The sequence below is a fragment of the Podarcis cretensis genome, assembly GCF_951804945.1.
Source record: "Podarcis cretensis genome assembly, chromosome: 10".
Classification (NCBI taxonomy): Eukaryota; Metazoa; Chordata; class Lepidosauria; order Squamata; family Lacertidae; genus Podarcis; species Podarcis cretensis.
The window spans coordinates 27,074,744-27,091,044 of NC_137179.1; the positions used below are offsets into that span (position 1 = coordinate 27,074,744).

The following is a 16,301-nucleotide window of genomic DNA, read 5'->3' on the forward strand; positions in this document are numbered from 1 at the left end:
CCACTGTATTTCTGACAAGATGAACAGAGGCACTTGCTTTGGGGGGGGGGTGCCTCTATCAGATTACTCCTGACCCTCCCAAACAATGCAATAAGAGGAGGGCTAGTGTTGATTTATCTCTCTGTTTTCTGCTATATCACACAATCCTTCCCTTAACCTCCTTTTTCTAGCCTTAATTCTCCCCTACCTTGAGGGAAAGGAAGCTAAAATAATGTCTTACTATGGATGGGGGGGTGGAGTGAAATTGGACCTCTCTTGTAAACACATAACTGGCATTTCCAGTAATAGGATAAATGATGAGAACCCAGAAGGCAAATCTGATAATAAGGATGTTTAAATTAAGCTTACATTCTGTCGCTGAATTACTGTGTGAATCTTTTAAGAGGAAAAAGTTAAAGCTATTTCATTATCAAAATACTGTGTGGTTAAGATAGGTGCATAGTGAGAGCAGGGAAGTTTCATGTTTTACATAACCATTGCCTGGGGCATAACACTAATCCCCTGCTGAGCAAGTAAATTTACTGGTAAAAGTCATTATAATCTGGAATGCCATCTAATCTAGTCACCCCTTTTAGCTACTATTCCCTTGTCCAAAATTGGCTGCAGCACATATACCTCTAGGCCTTTAGAGATTCAGCCATCCAAATTTCTGCAGAAGCACAAGAAAGATGGGAGAGAGCTGAAATCATCCTTCAACAACTCAGTGCCTTCTAGGTGTTTTGGACTGCATGCAGCTCCCATCAGCAGATGGGGCTGACGGCCATTGTAGTCCAATGCATTTGAAGGGCAATAGGTTGGACGCGGGTGGCGCTGTGGGTTAAACCACAGAGCCTAGGACTTTCTGATCAGAAGGTTGGCAGTTCGAATCCCCACGACGGGGTGAGCTCCTGTTGCTCGGTCCCTGCTCCTGCCCACCTAGCAGTTCAAAAGCACATCAAAGTGCAAGTAGATAAATAGGTACCACTCCGGCGGGAAGGTAAATGGCGTTTCTGTGCGCTGCTCTGGTTCTCCAGAAGCAGCTTAGTCATGCTGGCCACATGACCTGGAAGCTGTACGCTGGCTCCCTTGGCCAATAAAGCGAGATGAGTGCCGCAACCCCAGAGTCAGTCACGACTGGACCTAATGGTCAGGGGTCCCTTTACCTTTACCTTTTTAGGTTGGAAAAACTGCTTCATGTGCATTTCCTAGTAAAGCAAATAGTAATCTCCTAATCCCACCCCTGCAACCCCCCCCCCATTACTTCAAAATGATCTGCAAGATTTCAAAAGCATGGGAATACAGTGGTACCTCAGGTTACATATGCTTCAGGTTACAGACTCCGCTAACCCAGAAATAGTACCTCAAGTTAAGAACTTTGCTTCAGGATGAGAACAGAAATCATGCTCCGGCAGCGCAGCGGCAGCAGGAGGCCCCATTAGCTAAAGTTGAGCTTCAGGTTAAGGACAGTTTCAGGTTAAGAACTGACCTCCGGAACGAATTAAGTACTTAACCTGAGGTACCACTGTATCATTATCAAACTGCTGCTGAGGAAAATATGCCCTAAGTGAATTACTTTAACATGACAGTGGAAGAAGATAGTGGAAGGTTTTCTTGCCACTGAATAAGACTGCATGTCGAATGCGCTGGACATATTATATACCACAACAGATTTCTGGATTTCACAGATTTTTAGCTTTCACATATTTTTTTTCATAGCTAGCTGTCAACAACAACAGCTTCATGTTTCATCCACCCTCTGCCTACAATATCTAATAATGATGCATCATCATATTGCAAATCATCTGCCAACAATACCCTTCTTTGTTCTGTGTAGGGCAAATGGCAAAGCAATTAATGGGCATAAATCTAACATCAGAAATAGCAATAACCAAAAAACAGCTGGACATTTTAACCTCCCAGCATAATCAGGATTGACTTTAAGGTGGCTATACCAGAACCAGGAAACATCAAAGGTAGACTACAATTTGAAAACCATGGTGTGGACAGAATAGAAGCAATGGATTTTCCACCACATTACATGTGTTAGGTGGCTTACCAAAGCCAGGATGTCTGTGTCATCAACTACTGTTTGGTTTTTGTGACCGGCCACTTTTAATAACACAATGATCATAGTCTGTAATTTTCTGCATTTCGTATCCTTCTGCTGCAACAGAACACAGCCACCTCTCTGGAAATTACCAAATCCCTGTTCCTTTTCACTGGGTTCTGCTTGCAGAAGACAGATAATCTCTCCAAGTGATGATGTGACATCATGCATTCTCTGTTATTCAATTATTAGAAAAAGTGAATCAAGTGAAAGAAATGGGACTGTTGATTTGGGCGACAAATAAATATCCTGCAACATCTAGTGATGACTGTAGGTGTGCTAAAATGAGGATATGTGTTTTTTCATTTTCTACTTATTGTCTGGTCTCCTGATTCCTGGGGAGTGGGGGGATGTTAATTGAATTCATTAATATTAACCCAGGGAACTGATGTCCTTGCCAAGGAAGCGATGACTTCTTAGCATCCCTTGTATCTGATGGGTTTTATTAGGTAGGTGAGGGAATATAATTAACTATATTTTATACCCCTACAAACCTATGTGTGTTGGTTAACAGACAAAAGAAACAGACAAAAGAATTACTACTGGCAGTTAAAAGCGCGGGAATGAGCAGAGTTTAAATCTCATCTTAAGCAGTTTAATTGGAAGCAAAGGAATTAGCTGCTAGGCTGATTTCCCACTTTGTTACCCTGTTAGTCAAAGGAACAGGCTACAGACTGAAAAGCAAGTTTAAAGCGTATATTTTACCCGCAGGCAAGCATTTGTCCCTAGCAGCAACAGCATTAAAAGTAAATGCAGGTAAAATACTTGTGTTTACAGCAAAACCAGCTGCAGGCATGCTGGCGCAATCAGAGGCATGCCTTCCTTCATAGCTGGCTGAAGAGAGGGGTGGGAAGAGAAGCAACAGGAAATACCTCTTTTGCTTTTTCCCTCCTAGGAGAGGAGAAATGACATCACACAGAGCCTTCTCTGCCAGTTACATCTCTATGGTCTGAGTCCGCCTATCAGCAACACAGTGCTAAGTCACATGCTAACCAGCAAGAATATGCATTGTTAGATTTGACTACCTTTCTCCCACAGTCTCACCTAGGTGAGCATAGAGTAGTCTGGATACTACAAAGGCAAATATCATCATCATCATCATCCTGTACTCTTTTATTGATTTATGTAAAGAATCTATAGACCACCTACCATTTGGGAAATATTGTGGTGGTGTGAAAATTCCCTTGACAAATATGACTCGGAAGACAGTTACCATATAACCCTATGCATGCTTACTGGTAAGCAAGTTCCACCACATTCAGTGAGATTTGCTCTTTGTGAAGTGGGCACAGGAGGCAGATCTAGAACTGCCAAGAGATTTCCTTTCAGTTGTTAAGTTTTGTTGATTGGTTGGAATTGTGTGTGTGTGTGTGTGTGTGTGTGAGAGAGAGAGAGAGAGAGAGAGAGAGAGAGATATTCTGGCCAGCTGTTCCCATCTACAGCTTCTCAATAGCTGCTTGCAGCTATTTTCAGAACTTGCCGATACCATTGTTTATTGATTTCTCCTTGGTGTATTCTGTTAAGTGCCTTCAAAAAACTTGGCTTTCTTCTACTCAAGTGAGGTATCACCTCCTCCCAGCTCCTTTTGAAATTGAATGGATATAGTTCGCAAAATGAGAGTGAGTGACAATCACAAATACATCTTGGAAGAAAGAACACAATGGAGTCAGTGATGCTGTGTAACAACCGTGAAAACCATTGTCATATTTACCGCTGTGCATCTTTGGGGAAACTGACACATTTTCAAGGTCTAAATGAAGCTGACATGTCTGCTGTATTCAGCGGGTCTTAGAAGGTCTGTGGAGTCTGACAGAGGAGTGAGCTTGCACCCACTTGCTTCCAACTGACTTTGAAGAAAACTAAACAAAATCTGGGGAAAACACACCCAAAAGTATGGCAAAATAACCTACCTCCCTGATCCCCAAGAGTCCCTCCTTGCTAGTCCCCCAAAAACATCCTCCTCCCATACCTCTTGCTTTAATTCCAGCACCCAGTATCTCCAACCATTGACCATGCTGACTGGGGTTGATTGGAGTTGCAGTGCAAAATAGCCTGAGGGTGCCTTGTTGGGGAAGTGTTCATAAAGGGGAAGGCAGGGGGAGGATGTTTAGGAGACTGAAGTGTTGGCAGGAAGGGTGTTTGGGGACCAAGAAGGGAAACCAGGAATTATTCTCTGCTTGGCAGGTTATTCTAAGCCAGAGAAGAATTTAGGACAGGCATAGGCAAATTCGGCCCTCCAGATGTTTTGGGACTACAACTCCCATCATCCCTAGCTAACATGACCAGTGGTCAGGGATGATGGGAACTGTAGTCCCAAAACATCTGGAGGGCTGAGTTTGCCTATGCCTGATTTAGGGGCTTTCAAAACCTGCCTCTCATTTAAGGTAGGATTTTGCAAGCCCTCTGAGCCCGACTTGAGGGAATTTTGCTAGCATCCCTCTTCAACAGTATGAGGAGAGGAACCATGCTTGTGAATATGTGCAAGAAATTGAAGATATGGAAATTACATAGAAGAGTTAGGATACCCATGGGAACTGCGGAGAATTATAATAGATTATCTTTCCTGATTTGGGGTCAATGTAATCAATACTTATAGGGTGTTCATAATTTGTACATAACAAGTTACATTCAAATAATTTCTACAACCTTGTAAAAATAGAGACAGTCACATTTAAAGGTAAACTGAGGATAAGTGAAAATGACAGTTCAAAACCTGCCTATTGCACCAAGCACCCTTGGTAGATTTTACATTGTGATCTTAAAGTAATCAGTGGACCAAGTTAACAAACTTCCTACTGGACTTTGAAAATTGTGGTGCAACAGCCATTAAATTAGACAATATATTTGATACAAACATCAATGTTGTCCTATGGAACTTGCCAGCATTTTACTGAGTTGCTGTCCTTGGACATGATGGTACTCTACCAACTCTAACTACAAATTTACCTTATGCCATATAAGCAAATGTCTTTTCTCTTTAATATCACTTTTATTTCCAGTCTTTCTCATATTTTTGTGCACTGCTTCCAACTTTCCTAAATTACATATTACTAAATTACATATCAACAAGCACACAGCATCACCACTGACATGACTTGCTTGCTTCCACAAAAGGAGAAAATATATATGGAATCTATAAAAATTATTTGCCAATGGCCCATGTTGTGGGTATAGCACTGAAAGCAGGCCAAGGCCCCAATAAAGCCAACCAGTTCTCAACAGAGCAGGGGAAGGGAACTTGTTTGCAACCCGCAATCTTCATTCCTTCATTGGCAACATCTTGGTGGCTGCATGCCAGAAGCTGGTAGAGCCAGATGCAAAAAAAAAAAAAATGGGCAATTACAAAATATATTTTAATCCCTATGCAGTTTAGACAGCAGGAATGTGCTACTATATAATCAGTTTCATGTTGGCATGCAAGCCAGAAACTTCTCAGGGCACAGAAAGCTTAGGTAGACAGATGTGACTCTTACCTTTGTACAATAGGTGCATTCCAGCAACCCAGTTAGGGGTCAGAGGTTTCTATACCACCGTACCACATGCATCTCTCCACCTTGGTAAGCAATTCAAGGACCCATTCAAGCCAGACAAAAGCACTCAAAGAAGCTGCAGAGCATGGTCGTCCCTTTCTCACACATGCATCCATGGAAAAGTTGGCCAGCCAAACATTGAGAAGCATGGCCTGAGATGGAAGAACAATCTACCTACCTCACACTTCTCCACTGCTGGCTGTTGTCCGCACTCTGAGCTGTTCCCTGCCACGATGCCAGCCCGCAGACTCTCACTGTCCCCAGTCCCTTCCTCCATGGAATAAGTTTTTGAGTGGTTGCCTCGGCGATGGGACAGGCCCCGGCTCTGCACAAGACTGAGCTGCTTGCGAAGTGCCCGGTTTTCCTCTTCCACTTCTCGCATGCGGACCTCCAGGCTCTCTCTTTCACGTTGACTTGTGGCTGTGTAACGAGGGCTGTGGGGCTGAGATTCAATTGGGGACAATGACACTGGCTTTCCATCTAGGATGAAAGGAGGGGAAAAAGAGGCAGTGATACAAAGGACATTTAAAATTTAGGTTTCAAAAAGGAACAGAGATAACCTTTTTCTGTAATAAGTCCTGAATTGCTAAAAACAACAGCAACTATGCAGATGACTAACCCAATATATCAATATATCATCCCTGGGATGCTCGCTGCAGGTGGCGCCCCTATGGGTGGCTAGCCCCACTCCCGTGGGTGGCTAGCCCCGCCCCCTGGTGCACAGCATATGCGCTGCTCCAGGTGCCAGAGCAGCTAGCTCCTCTTCTGCATCAGATATGTCCTATCTTTCTTGTTATATATGTGATGTAGTTGATGCTTGTTTGATTCTGTCTCAAGACCTTCTGATAATGTAAGACTACAGAAACCATAATAGGCAACCAGGGTCTACTCAGAGTAGATCAAATAAGATTAATGAACCCAAGTTGGTCCTGTCCACAATTTTCAATAGGTCTCCTCTGAGTACAACTAACATTGGATACAACCCATGTAGGAAGACCAGAAACACGTGAGAAACCACTCTCTGGCATCACCACCAGAGCATTATTGTCGTTCTTGTCATCTGATCCTGTGCCTGCCATATGCTTTGTTATTGTTGTTGCATTACCAATGTGATGTGGAAGAGAGTTGCAACAGAACAACAGTCACACCAATCCTGTAACTCAGGAATCAGGTCAGAATGGCACCTTCTGTCTTGTTCAGCAGCTAGTTATTCTTCAAATATAAGTGAGTTGCACACAGAACCCATGTCACTTTCTTTGGAAGTGATTGGTCATGGCAAACCCACTTCTCTCTAGCTCCAACACGATAGATTTGTTGTGAGGCCTGGTTATAATCATTGCAATCTCTCTCTGCGACATGGATTTCAATCAAACAGCTTGTCTGAAATGTAGGAAGGTTTGTAAGTTAAGAGATATCTGTTGCATAGTAACAAAGATGTGCTCTCCCAAGCCCACAGCATGTTCACACTCCTGTCTCAACAACGTCTACCCTGGCTTGGTCATGTCCACAGAATGGAAGATGGCAGGGTCCCCAAGGACCTGCTCCACAGGGAGTTGGGTTCAGGTACCAGGCCAATTGGCAGACCAACTCGGTGCCTGCAAATGTGACATGAAGGCTAGAATCCCTTGCAGTGCCTGGAGACAGGCAGTCAAGTTGTGCATCTTTAGCAGTAACCAGAGGAGAAATGACCACTGGGAGGAGTGCAGAGAGAAGAAACACCATGGTGCATCTGCAGCAGCACAACTGGATGCCTTCATCCGTCCCAGCTGCAGTGAAACATGTCTCTCCTGTATCAGTCTCTACAGCCATAGGAAGTGCTGCAACCGTGCAACAGCTTGGCCTCACCCCCAAAGGTGCACTCCTCCATTGTCAACAAAAAGAAGTTAGAACATGTAACAACACACACTAATGTTGCAAATGCAGAAAACGTAGGAAGTTGCTTTGTACTCAATCAGAAGATTGGTCCACTAGCTCACAGTATTGACTCTACTGCTTGGCAGCAGCTCTTGGAAGCTTTACTAGAAGAGTCTGTGCCAGCCCTACCTCAAGATGCCAGGGATTGAATCCAGATATTAAACCTTCTGCATCCAAAGGATGTGCTCTTCCAATGACCTATGACCTCTCCTCCAAACTTAACAGCACTGTAGAGTTTAACAACAAGGAGCCTCTCAGCAATGAAAGTGGTCAGGAAGTGAGAGTTTAAGCAAAACACTATACAAGACCAGGAAAAACTTTTTATCCACATCCAGTACCAAGTTTTGGTGTCTGGGTATTACAATGTGGAGCTTGGGGTGGGAGACCCTTGTAATACACTATTGATGCGACTGTGTAGACAATTACAGAAAATAGGAGAATAGAATAACTTTGCACATGTTTCAAATCCCCATGTTCTCTCCTATGTTTTCCACAGGGCTTTTTTCAGCCGGAACACTCCAGAACTTTGTTTCAGCACCTCCCCTGAAAGTTCTGGTAGACCCTGGATGGATGGATCAGGAGTTGGTGTGGCATGCATTTTCAGTGCTTTTTAAGGCAGCATTTCTTTTTCTATTAAAAAAAAAGCACTGTTTTCCCCCATAATCTTTATTTCTGATATTAAAAGGTAAAGGTACCCCTGCCCGTACGGGCCAGTCTTGACAGACTCTGGGGTTGTGCGCCCATCTCACTGAAGAGGCCAGGGGCCAGCGCTGTCCGGAGACACTTCCGGGTCACGTGGCCAGCGTGACATCGCTGCTCTGGCCAGAGCCAGAGCCAGAGCCAGAGCCGCACACGGAAACGCCGTTTACCTTCCCGCTGGTAAGCGGTCCCTATATATCTACTTGCACCCGGAGGTGCTTTCGAACTGCTAGGTTGGCAGGCGCTGGGACCGAGCAGCGGGAGCGCACCCCGCCGCAGGGATTTGAACCGCCGACCTTTCGATCGGCAAGCCCTAGGCGCTGAGGCTTTAACCCACAGCGCCATTATCGGTGTGCTATTCTATTATTAATGGCTCTGATACATCTACTGCCAGAAAGCAGTTGTGTAACACCAACGTGTTAGGCTCTATCAGATATGTAGCCATTACCAAGTATTTTAGTAGTTATGAACAGCTGCTAAAACCACAGTGATGTGTGTGGGCATGCAAAACAACTGGTGGTGATGGAACTGCTCTAGATAAACAACTGAGTACTATTAATGCTATATTACCACAGTTATTAAGGAAGACTATTTACAGCGAACATTTCTTATTATCGCTAGTGGTAATCGTACTGCAGTGGTTCACATGAAGTTATAAATACCCAACTTTACTGCCAGAAAGTACATCCATATCCAGTGAAAGGGGAAAAAACACAAAACAGTGGTGCTGTTTGAAGTACACAAGTATCATTTTCCAGAGGGTTCCAAGGCACCCTCTTTTTTCTATAGTTACGCAGGGCAGAGAAACAGATTTTCTATTTTATGTTTGGCTTTATTTGTGACAGGAGTAGAAACAAGCAACCCACAGGCCGCATGAAAGCCCAGTTTTCCCCCTCTCTTAACAAAAGGGATACTCCCATATTTTTTTCATTTAAAGGAAAGAATGCCTTATGCTTCATATCCCCATCTTTGTTTTCATCTACGCCTGCCTACCCACCCACCCCTCACATGATTTCTAAAACCGATTTATAATGTCTGAGTAGCTGACTCTTTTAAGAATTCAAGGATAAAGATAAAACGAAATAAATAAATGCCACATACCCAACCGGAATGGCAGTTTCGCACCCACCTTTTGCAAACAAACATAATTCAGTCTCAGGCTGCTATGGAATGCAAATTATGTGTTGCTTTAAAGGTAAAGGTAAAGGTACCCCTGCCCATACGGGCCAGTCTTGACAGACTCTGGGGTTGTGCGCCCATCTCACTTAAGAGGCCAGGGGCCAGCGCTGTCCGGAGACACTTCCGGGTCACGTGGCCAGCGTGACATCCCTGCTCTGGCCAGAGCCAGAGCCAGAGCCAGAGCCGCACACGGAAACGCCATTTACCTTCCCGCTGGTAAGCGGTCCCTATTTATCTACTTGCACCCGGAGGTGCTTTCGAACTGCTAGGTTGGCAGGCGCTGGGACCGAGCAGCGGGAGCGCACCCCACCGCAGGGATTCGAACCGCCGACCTTTCGATCGGCAAGCCCTAGGCGCTGAGGCTTTAACCCACAGCGCCACCTGCGTCCCATGTGTTGCTTTAGGACAGCCAAAATTCTCATGACCCTATATCAATATGTTTAGCAACTCAAATCCAAATATTTCTTCTGGCGGTGTATGGACTACATGTTATACAAGTGAGGTGATGCTTTCTTGGGACAGCAAATTCAAGTTCTTTCACTCTGGGGCTGACCCTCTTCGGTCATAAGGGTACAGGTGCCAGGAAAGTGAAGCAAAATTGGTTACGTTTCACTTTGTAACAGAACATGAAGCAGAGGTAGACAACCTATGGCTTTCCACTTTTTTCACGGTGGCCCCCAAGCCACCAAAGAAGAAGAAAATGTTTGTCTGTCAGAAAGGCATTCATGTGCACGTTGGCCAAGCACAGAGCTAGGATGGTCCTTCAAAATAGTATGGTTCCCTAACCTCAGATAGAGGAGTCCTTTAGAATGCCACTCTAGGACCCACCCTCTGTGGTTTAGTATCCAGACCACTTCTGGACAGTTCTGTGTACTGGGAATCAATTGCTGCTTTACTGAAGGCAGATAACTGGTGGAGGCAGGCTAGCAGATTTCTTTTTTTGGGGGGAGAGGGTGCCACAGTGAGTGAGTGCTCTTGTGTCGCTGTGGGGAGGAATGAAGGGGGAAGGGAGAGAAAGAGGGAGAGAAGGCTTACCTGTTGGTCACCTCAATTTCTGAGATATTTTAAATGAACTGTTAATTGTTAATATTGTGTTGCAGTGATATTATGATTTCTCCTGTTTACAGATAATGTACTACTACATTTAGACTGTTTACATTGAGCACCAATGTATTCGTGGAAAATGCGTCATATAAACAAACTGACTATTACTATGATTAGAAAAGAGAGAAGGGATGCCACCCATTTTGGGGGTTGACCCCACACACTGACAGTATGAAGCCTCCAACCACATTTACCATAATGAAATGTGGACAAAAGTCCCCAAAAATATTCTCCATCCCTGGTCTTAGAGGGACAGCCAACCTAGAATTTACAATCAGATAAGAAAATTAAACTAAGTTTGTATGGCATGTGTATGTACATCTTTCTATCTATACAAAGATATACGAATTACAGTAACTTCTAAACAGACATGCTGGCGGATTCAAAGGAGCCAACTAATTTCACCACACTCTGCTTGAACATTTGGGCCAAAAAGAAACTCAAATTCCAAGGCAAACAGATATGTCCAGAACTTTTTATTAATCCTAAACCAACTGCTTGGTAGAAATATGTGGTAAAAATTTAATATAAATAAAAGAGTCCCTAAAAAAATAGGGTAAGCAAATAGTGGATGCTCAAAAAGGCAAGATAATAATACCTGCACATCTGTATTCAGTCTAATATGTTTCACACCCAGTGGAGGTGGGGAAAATTTGGAAGAAAAAACCCAAAATGAAACAAAAGGGATGAGGTCTTTTTCCTAATGAAATGTGTTATGTGTTATGATGCACACACAGACTAGTAATACAAGAATATTAACACAAAACACATTTAATAAGTACAGAACACAAGGAGCTTAAAAATAAAGCAAGAATAGAACAGAATGTGTTGAGCTTCAGGAAAAATGCTCAGTATAATTTTTTTTCAATTCTGAATTTGTTGGCTGCTGCTTTGTCTGTCTATAGACACCTGGCTTTACAAACTGCTCAGATGGATGTCAGCTGCTGGGATGAGGCTGTTTTTGCTAACCATTTGGTGTTTCAATGCCTGCATCTCCACACAGCAATCACAGTGCATGCTAAGAAACTCATTCCCACACCCACTGAGAATTTTTATACCAACGTGTCCTACTGTAAGTTTTTAAGTTGCTCCGAGGTAGCATCAGCTGGAATTAGAGAATGCTGCCTGATGAGCTGTTTTGACAGCAGCCGATAGGACTGCTGAATGAAGCTGAGCAATTTTCTCCAGATGTCTGCACTGTAAACAAGGCATCTTCTAATTCTGAAATGAGTGAAACCTCTGAAAACGCTTACAGAATGAAGGAAGTTTTAAGAGAATAGCATAATGAATCTGGAAAAATGGTACCTCAAGAGTATTTTGAACACAGTGAGCAACTGCCACATTTACAGGTTCAAGTCTCCTTGCCTTGATGAAACCAGTGACAGCAACAGTGAAGTGTAAGGTAGCGTGAAGGTACTTTGCTGTCACTATAAATTGGACTAGCAGCAATTTTTTTCAACATGGATCACACCAACAAACAGGTGACTATTTTTGGCTGCTGCAAAGTCAAGTTCCACTTCAGCAAAGCATTGAAGGAAATGATCCGGTTTGAAAAACTGTAACAAATTCTGGGGAAGCTTTTTTATAACTGAAAAGTTATTGAACTGCTCTCTTGATTTGTGAGCCATCTTACTTGAGCCTACTTAGGTATCCTTAGGTACCCTTGTGGTCTCTTCCAACTCTATGATTCTATGATCCATTTATGCATCACTAAAAAAGAGGAAATTTATAATAAAAAGAGGAGACATTGATTTGCATGAACTTTGTACCTAGTGATTTATAAGTATAGATGCAAATTTAGAAATTACAATAATGATTAAAAAAGAAGGAAAATAAATTTCTACAATGGTTTTAATTTAACAATCCAAGATTTGTTGTTGTTGCTGCTGCTGCTGCTGTTTGGAATGAATGAATAGAGATGTCACTTCCAAATGTCCTGTTTATTGAGGATTCACCCTGACTTGTTTGCACAAAGTTTGCAGGGAGATTATATAATATTCATTGTTTATTGAACAGTCATTTGGATTTGTTTGCAGGGAACTTACACAGTATCATGTCAAGCAACTGTTATCCTACACTTTCCCATGTGTTTCCCCATCACTTTCTTTACTGTAAAAAGTCCAATTTTTCCCTGAATTGGATTTGTTGCACAAGAGTGCCAAATCTATGTTAGCTGTGCAACCTCAATTTGCTAGTACAAGACTGTATCCCATCTGCAATATATAAAATTATAGCTTTTAATGCATAACATTACCTGAAGTGAATTCCCATACGTGCTTCCTCAGAACTACTTCCCATTGCATTTAATGGGCTTACTCTCTACAGTGTAGCATTGCCACATTAGAAGCTGCCACTTTACATATTAGAAAACACATTAAGAGACTTCTGCTAGAGTCAGAATCTGCATATACAGATACGGCACTACTGCCATTTTGTGTGTATATTCTAAGTATATAAGCAGAGACTTATCTCCCATCTTAGTGCTGTGGTACTTAGCACCAAGACTGGAGATGAGACATCTCCAAGCCTGATGTCATATGGTGTCAAATAGGTGTGCTTTGCCCAAAATAGGAGGTAAATGCCACATTTGCTTACAGTAGATGCTAAATCTACCTGCTTGTCTATAAATGAAAACCAAGTAAGGAGAAGTGGCCAGCTAGTTAACAGGGCAGTCCTCTGCATGCCTACTTAAAACTGTGACTCAAAGTTCCTCTCAGGAAAATGGAATATGGAGCTGCAAATGATTTGCCCTGTTATTTTCTCAGCCTTCCATGAAGCTACTGCCTTTTTACTTTCGTCCCCAATCTTTCTCCTGCAACCCACTTTATATGACCTAGGGAAATGTACAACTCTGCTGAAAAGAGAAGTCTTTAAAAGAAACATTTTCCTCCTCCATTGCCCTTTTTGCAGAGAGTGGAGTCGAAAGAAAACAACATTTTATCAGGCTAAGCAGTGAGTGAAAAATAAGATTTTATCGGAGGCTTGGCTTGACAAAGATAACATGCTATCAAGAGGGGAGGCTTGGCAAAGATAACACATTATCAATATCAGGAGCTAAGCTTGGGGGAAATAGTGTGTTAATACCTATTAGGTTCTAAATCAACCATCTGTGCTCTTGATGAATTATTTTCTCAAACTCCAACCACTGCAAAAACATTCCCTGCTCCCAGCACTTTAGGCCTCAGATAACACTTAGTGGGATGGGGATTGTGGAGAACAAAGATGGAAATATCCTTTCCAGATAAAATGAGATTTTCCAGCTCTTATACCCTGTTAGATCCCTGTTACCTTTGCTCCTCTAGCTTTTTCTGTACCCAAAGGTCTCTGGTACCCTCAAAAGATACCTCACTTTCTCCTTGCTGCCCCATATCTTTGGAACGTCATCTTAGAACACCTGCATGATACTACCTCTCTTATTTCATGCAAATCTTTCCTGAAAACCCTGAGAAGTTTAATTTTCAATCCGTGCTCTACACTCTTAAACATGGATAATAGCTTCAGTTTCTATTCATCTCTTTCTTAAATGCCCCAAGCAAGCACTTGCTAACATGAATTTGTGGTACAACAACAGACTCTTTTTAACCTTGGAGTTGGGGGCACTCACTACTGCTGTCATGTCTGGCTGAGAAGCAAGACAGACCATTGCCAGAAGAGTAAAAAGAAATTTGGTAAATTCACAAATGCATGCCTCAGATATGTTAAAATCATGATGCAGTAAATATCAATGGATTAAAAAAGGCTAACTCAGCACCCAGATGTGGTTAATTCAGATTCTCTTGCTGAATAGTTTCAGCTGCTCATCAGCAGAAGACTCCAGCTGCTAATTATTGAGTTAAGCTTTTGAGCAGTATTTGCCTATGTAAATGGATTCTTTCCCTTGCTGACACAACTATGGAGACTGGAATTTGTGTTCCGATTGTGCAGCACTGATTTTTCAGGGACAAAGGTGGCATGGTGAGCTTTGCGTTTCTCTTTCAGTACAATGAATGAAAGGATGTTAACAATTCAACAAATACAGCTATTCTTTCTCAGACATACATACACATAAGCAGATGTAAAAACTCATCTGCTTGTACCTTGGAATTAAGACATGTATTTTATTGAAATCATTCTTCTAAGAAATCACACACACAGTAAATGTTAGGTGGATATGTTCTCTGGAAGCATTTTCAAAGCTGAAATAATATGTCCACATGAATGGAGTTTTACTTTCATCACCCTATCCTCCCAACTGTTGTACTATATAGAATCAGAGGGGTGCAGGAGGGATTGTAGGCTAGTCCATCCAGATGCCCAAATCTAGGAAATATGCAGGTAATCCAGAGCAAGTGTGCTCCAAACAGATGGCTATCCAGTCCAGTCTCTGCTTGAAGATCTCCGGCAAGAGAAAACCACCACCTCTTAGGTAACTGGTTGGTTCCACTAACAACTGGAGGGCACCGTGTTGGAGTAAACTGATCAAAATGTTTCTTCTAATGTTCAACCAACCAAAACCTTAAGTCCAACATATCTAGTCCTGCCTTCTGTAGTAACAAAGAACAAACCCTTGCCCTCTTCTGTGTGACAACCCTCAAGATATTTTTTAAAGTAGTAGAATGTCTTGCCAGTCTACCAGTCTTCTCTTTTTCAGGCTAAACACATCCAGTTCCACAACTTTTTCCTTCTTCATTACCCTCCTCAAAATATGCCCCAGTTTGCATGCGTTGTTTTTAAAGTATGGTACCTAGAAATAGACACAGTACTCCAGATGAAGTCTGATTAGTGCAGAATGAACTCTTACTTTTCATGACTTGGATGTTTAAGGGGCTTCTGCATTTGTTCTTTACAATGAGTCAATGTTCAACTGGGACACCTGTAAGAAGCATGTGCTTACCTGCCATTGTATACATTAACTTTTGCCAACCTGGTGCCCTTTAGATGCACTGGACTATACAAATTCCATCAGCACCAGGCTGCCAGAACAACTAAGCCAATGCATCTGGAGGGCACAACTGTATTGGCTGAAAAAAATGGGAGTTGTAGTCCAACATCTCTGGGAAGCACCAGGTTAAAAAAGGTTGGTCCATGTATTGCCAACTGCAGAATATGACGTAGAGCAGGGATGTGGAAGAGTTAATATGTTGTTATCCATTCCCCCTGCCCCATATTTTTTACTCTCTCTCTTTTTTAGAAGATTTGCATTCATACTTCATTATAGTTCTGCAGGGATGTCAAAAGGCATGGATTTCTGTTCTGACTCCTATTTCGCTGATGTCTTTTCCAGACACTGGACAAATAAGCGAACTTTGGCAATTTCTGGTCCCATTTGTCAGAATTCTCTGACATTCCTAGCAGTGGCACATGTTCATTAGGTGAGCCACAATGAGAAACAAAAAAGGGGGGAGGGGAGCACAATCTGTTAGAAGCAGAGATTATAGCAGCCTTTTGGTGAAAATGTGGCTATGATAATGTTGCCTGTGCTTTTCGTTTAATAAGACTTAGGAGGAGCATGGAGAGTAAACTACTACACAGAGGCTGCTTCATTATCTAAGAGTAAATGCAAGCAAATAATCTAAATCTGATGAGGTACTAGAATGAGTTAATTATTAAATTGTACTGTGCGCAATTAGAACAACAACAACACATCCAAAGGAAGCGGCACTGCATGTAAAATATAGTAACTTGTTTGTTTGCAAATTCCCATCATGCCTGCGGGTCTAGCTGCAGATGTGATTGTGTGCATGCAACACGAACAACACAAACTAAGTTCCCAGGAACACATATTCTCCAAGAGGTGCAATAAAGGCTAC

General features: G+C 42.5%; 1 protein-coding gene across 1 annotated transcript in view; it reads right to left on the reverse strand.

Moving 5' to 3' along the window:
• Positions 1–16,301, reverse strand: part of LARGE1 (LARGE xylosyl- and glucuronyltransferase 1) — a 250,247-nt gene that overhangs the window by 175,296 nt on the left and 58,650 nt on the right. The window contains exon 2 of the mRNA XM_079992447.1: positions 5,795–6,096. Coding sequence (XP_079848573.1) covers positions 5,795–6,096 — 302 coding nt within the window. The remainder of the gene's footprint in view (positions 1–5,794; positions 6,097–16,301) is intronic.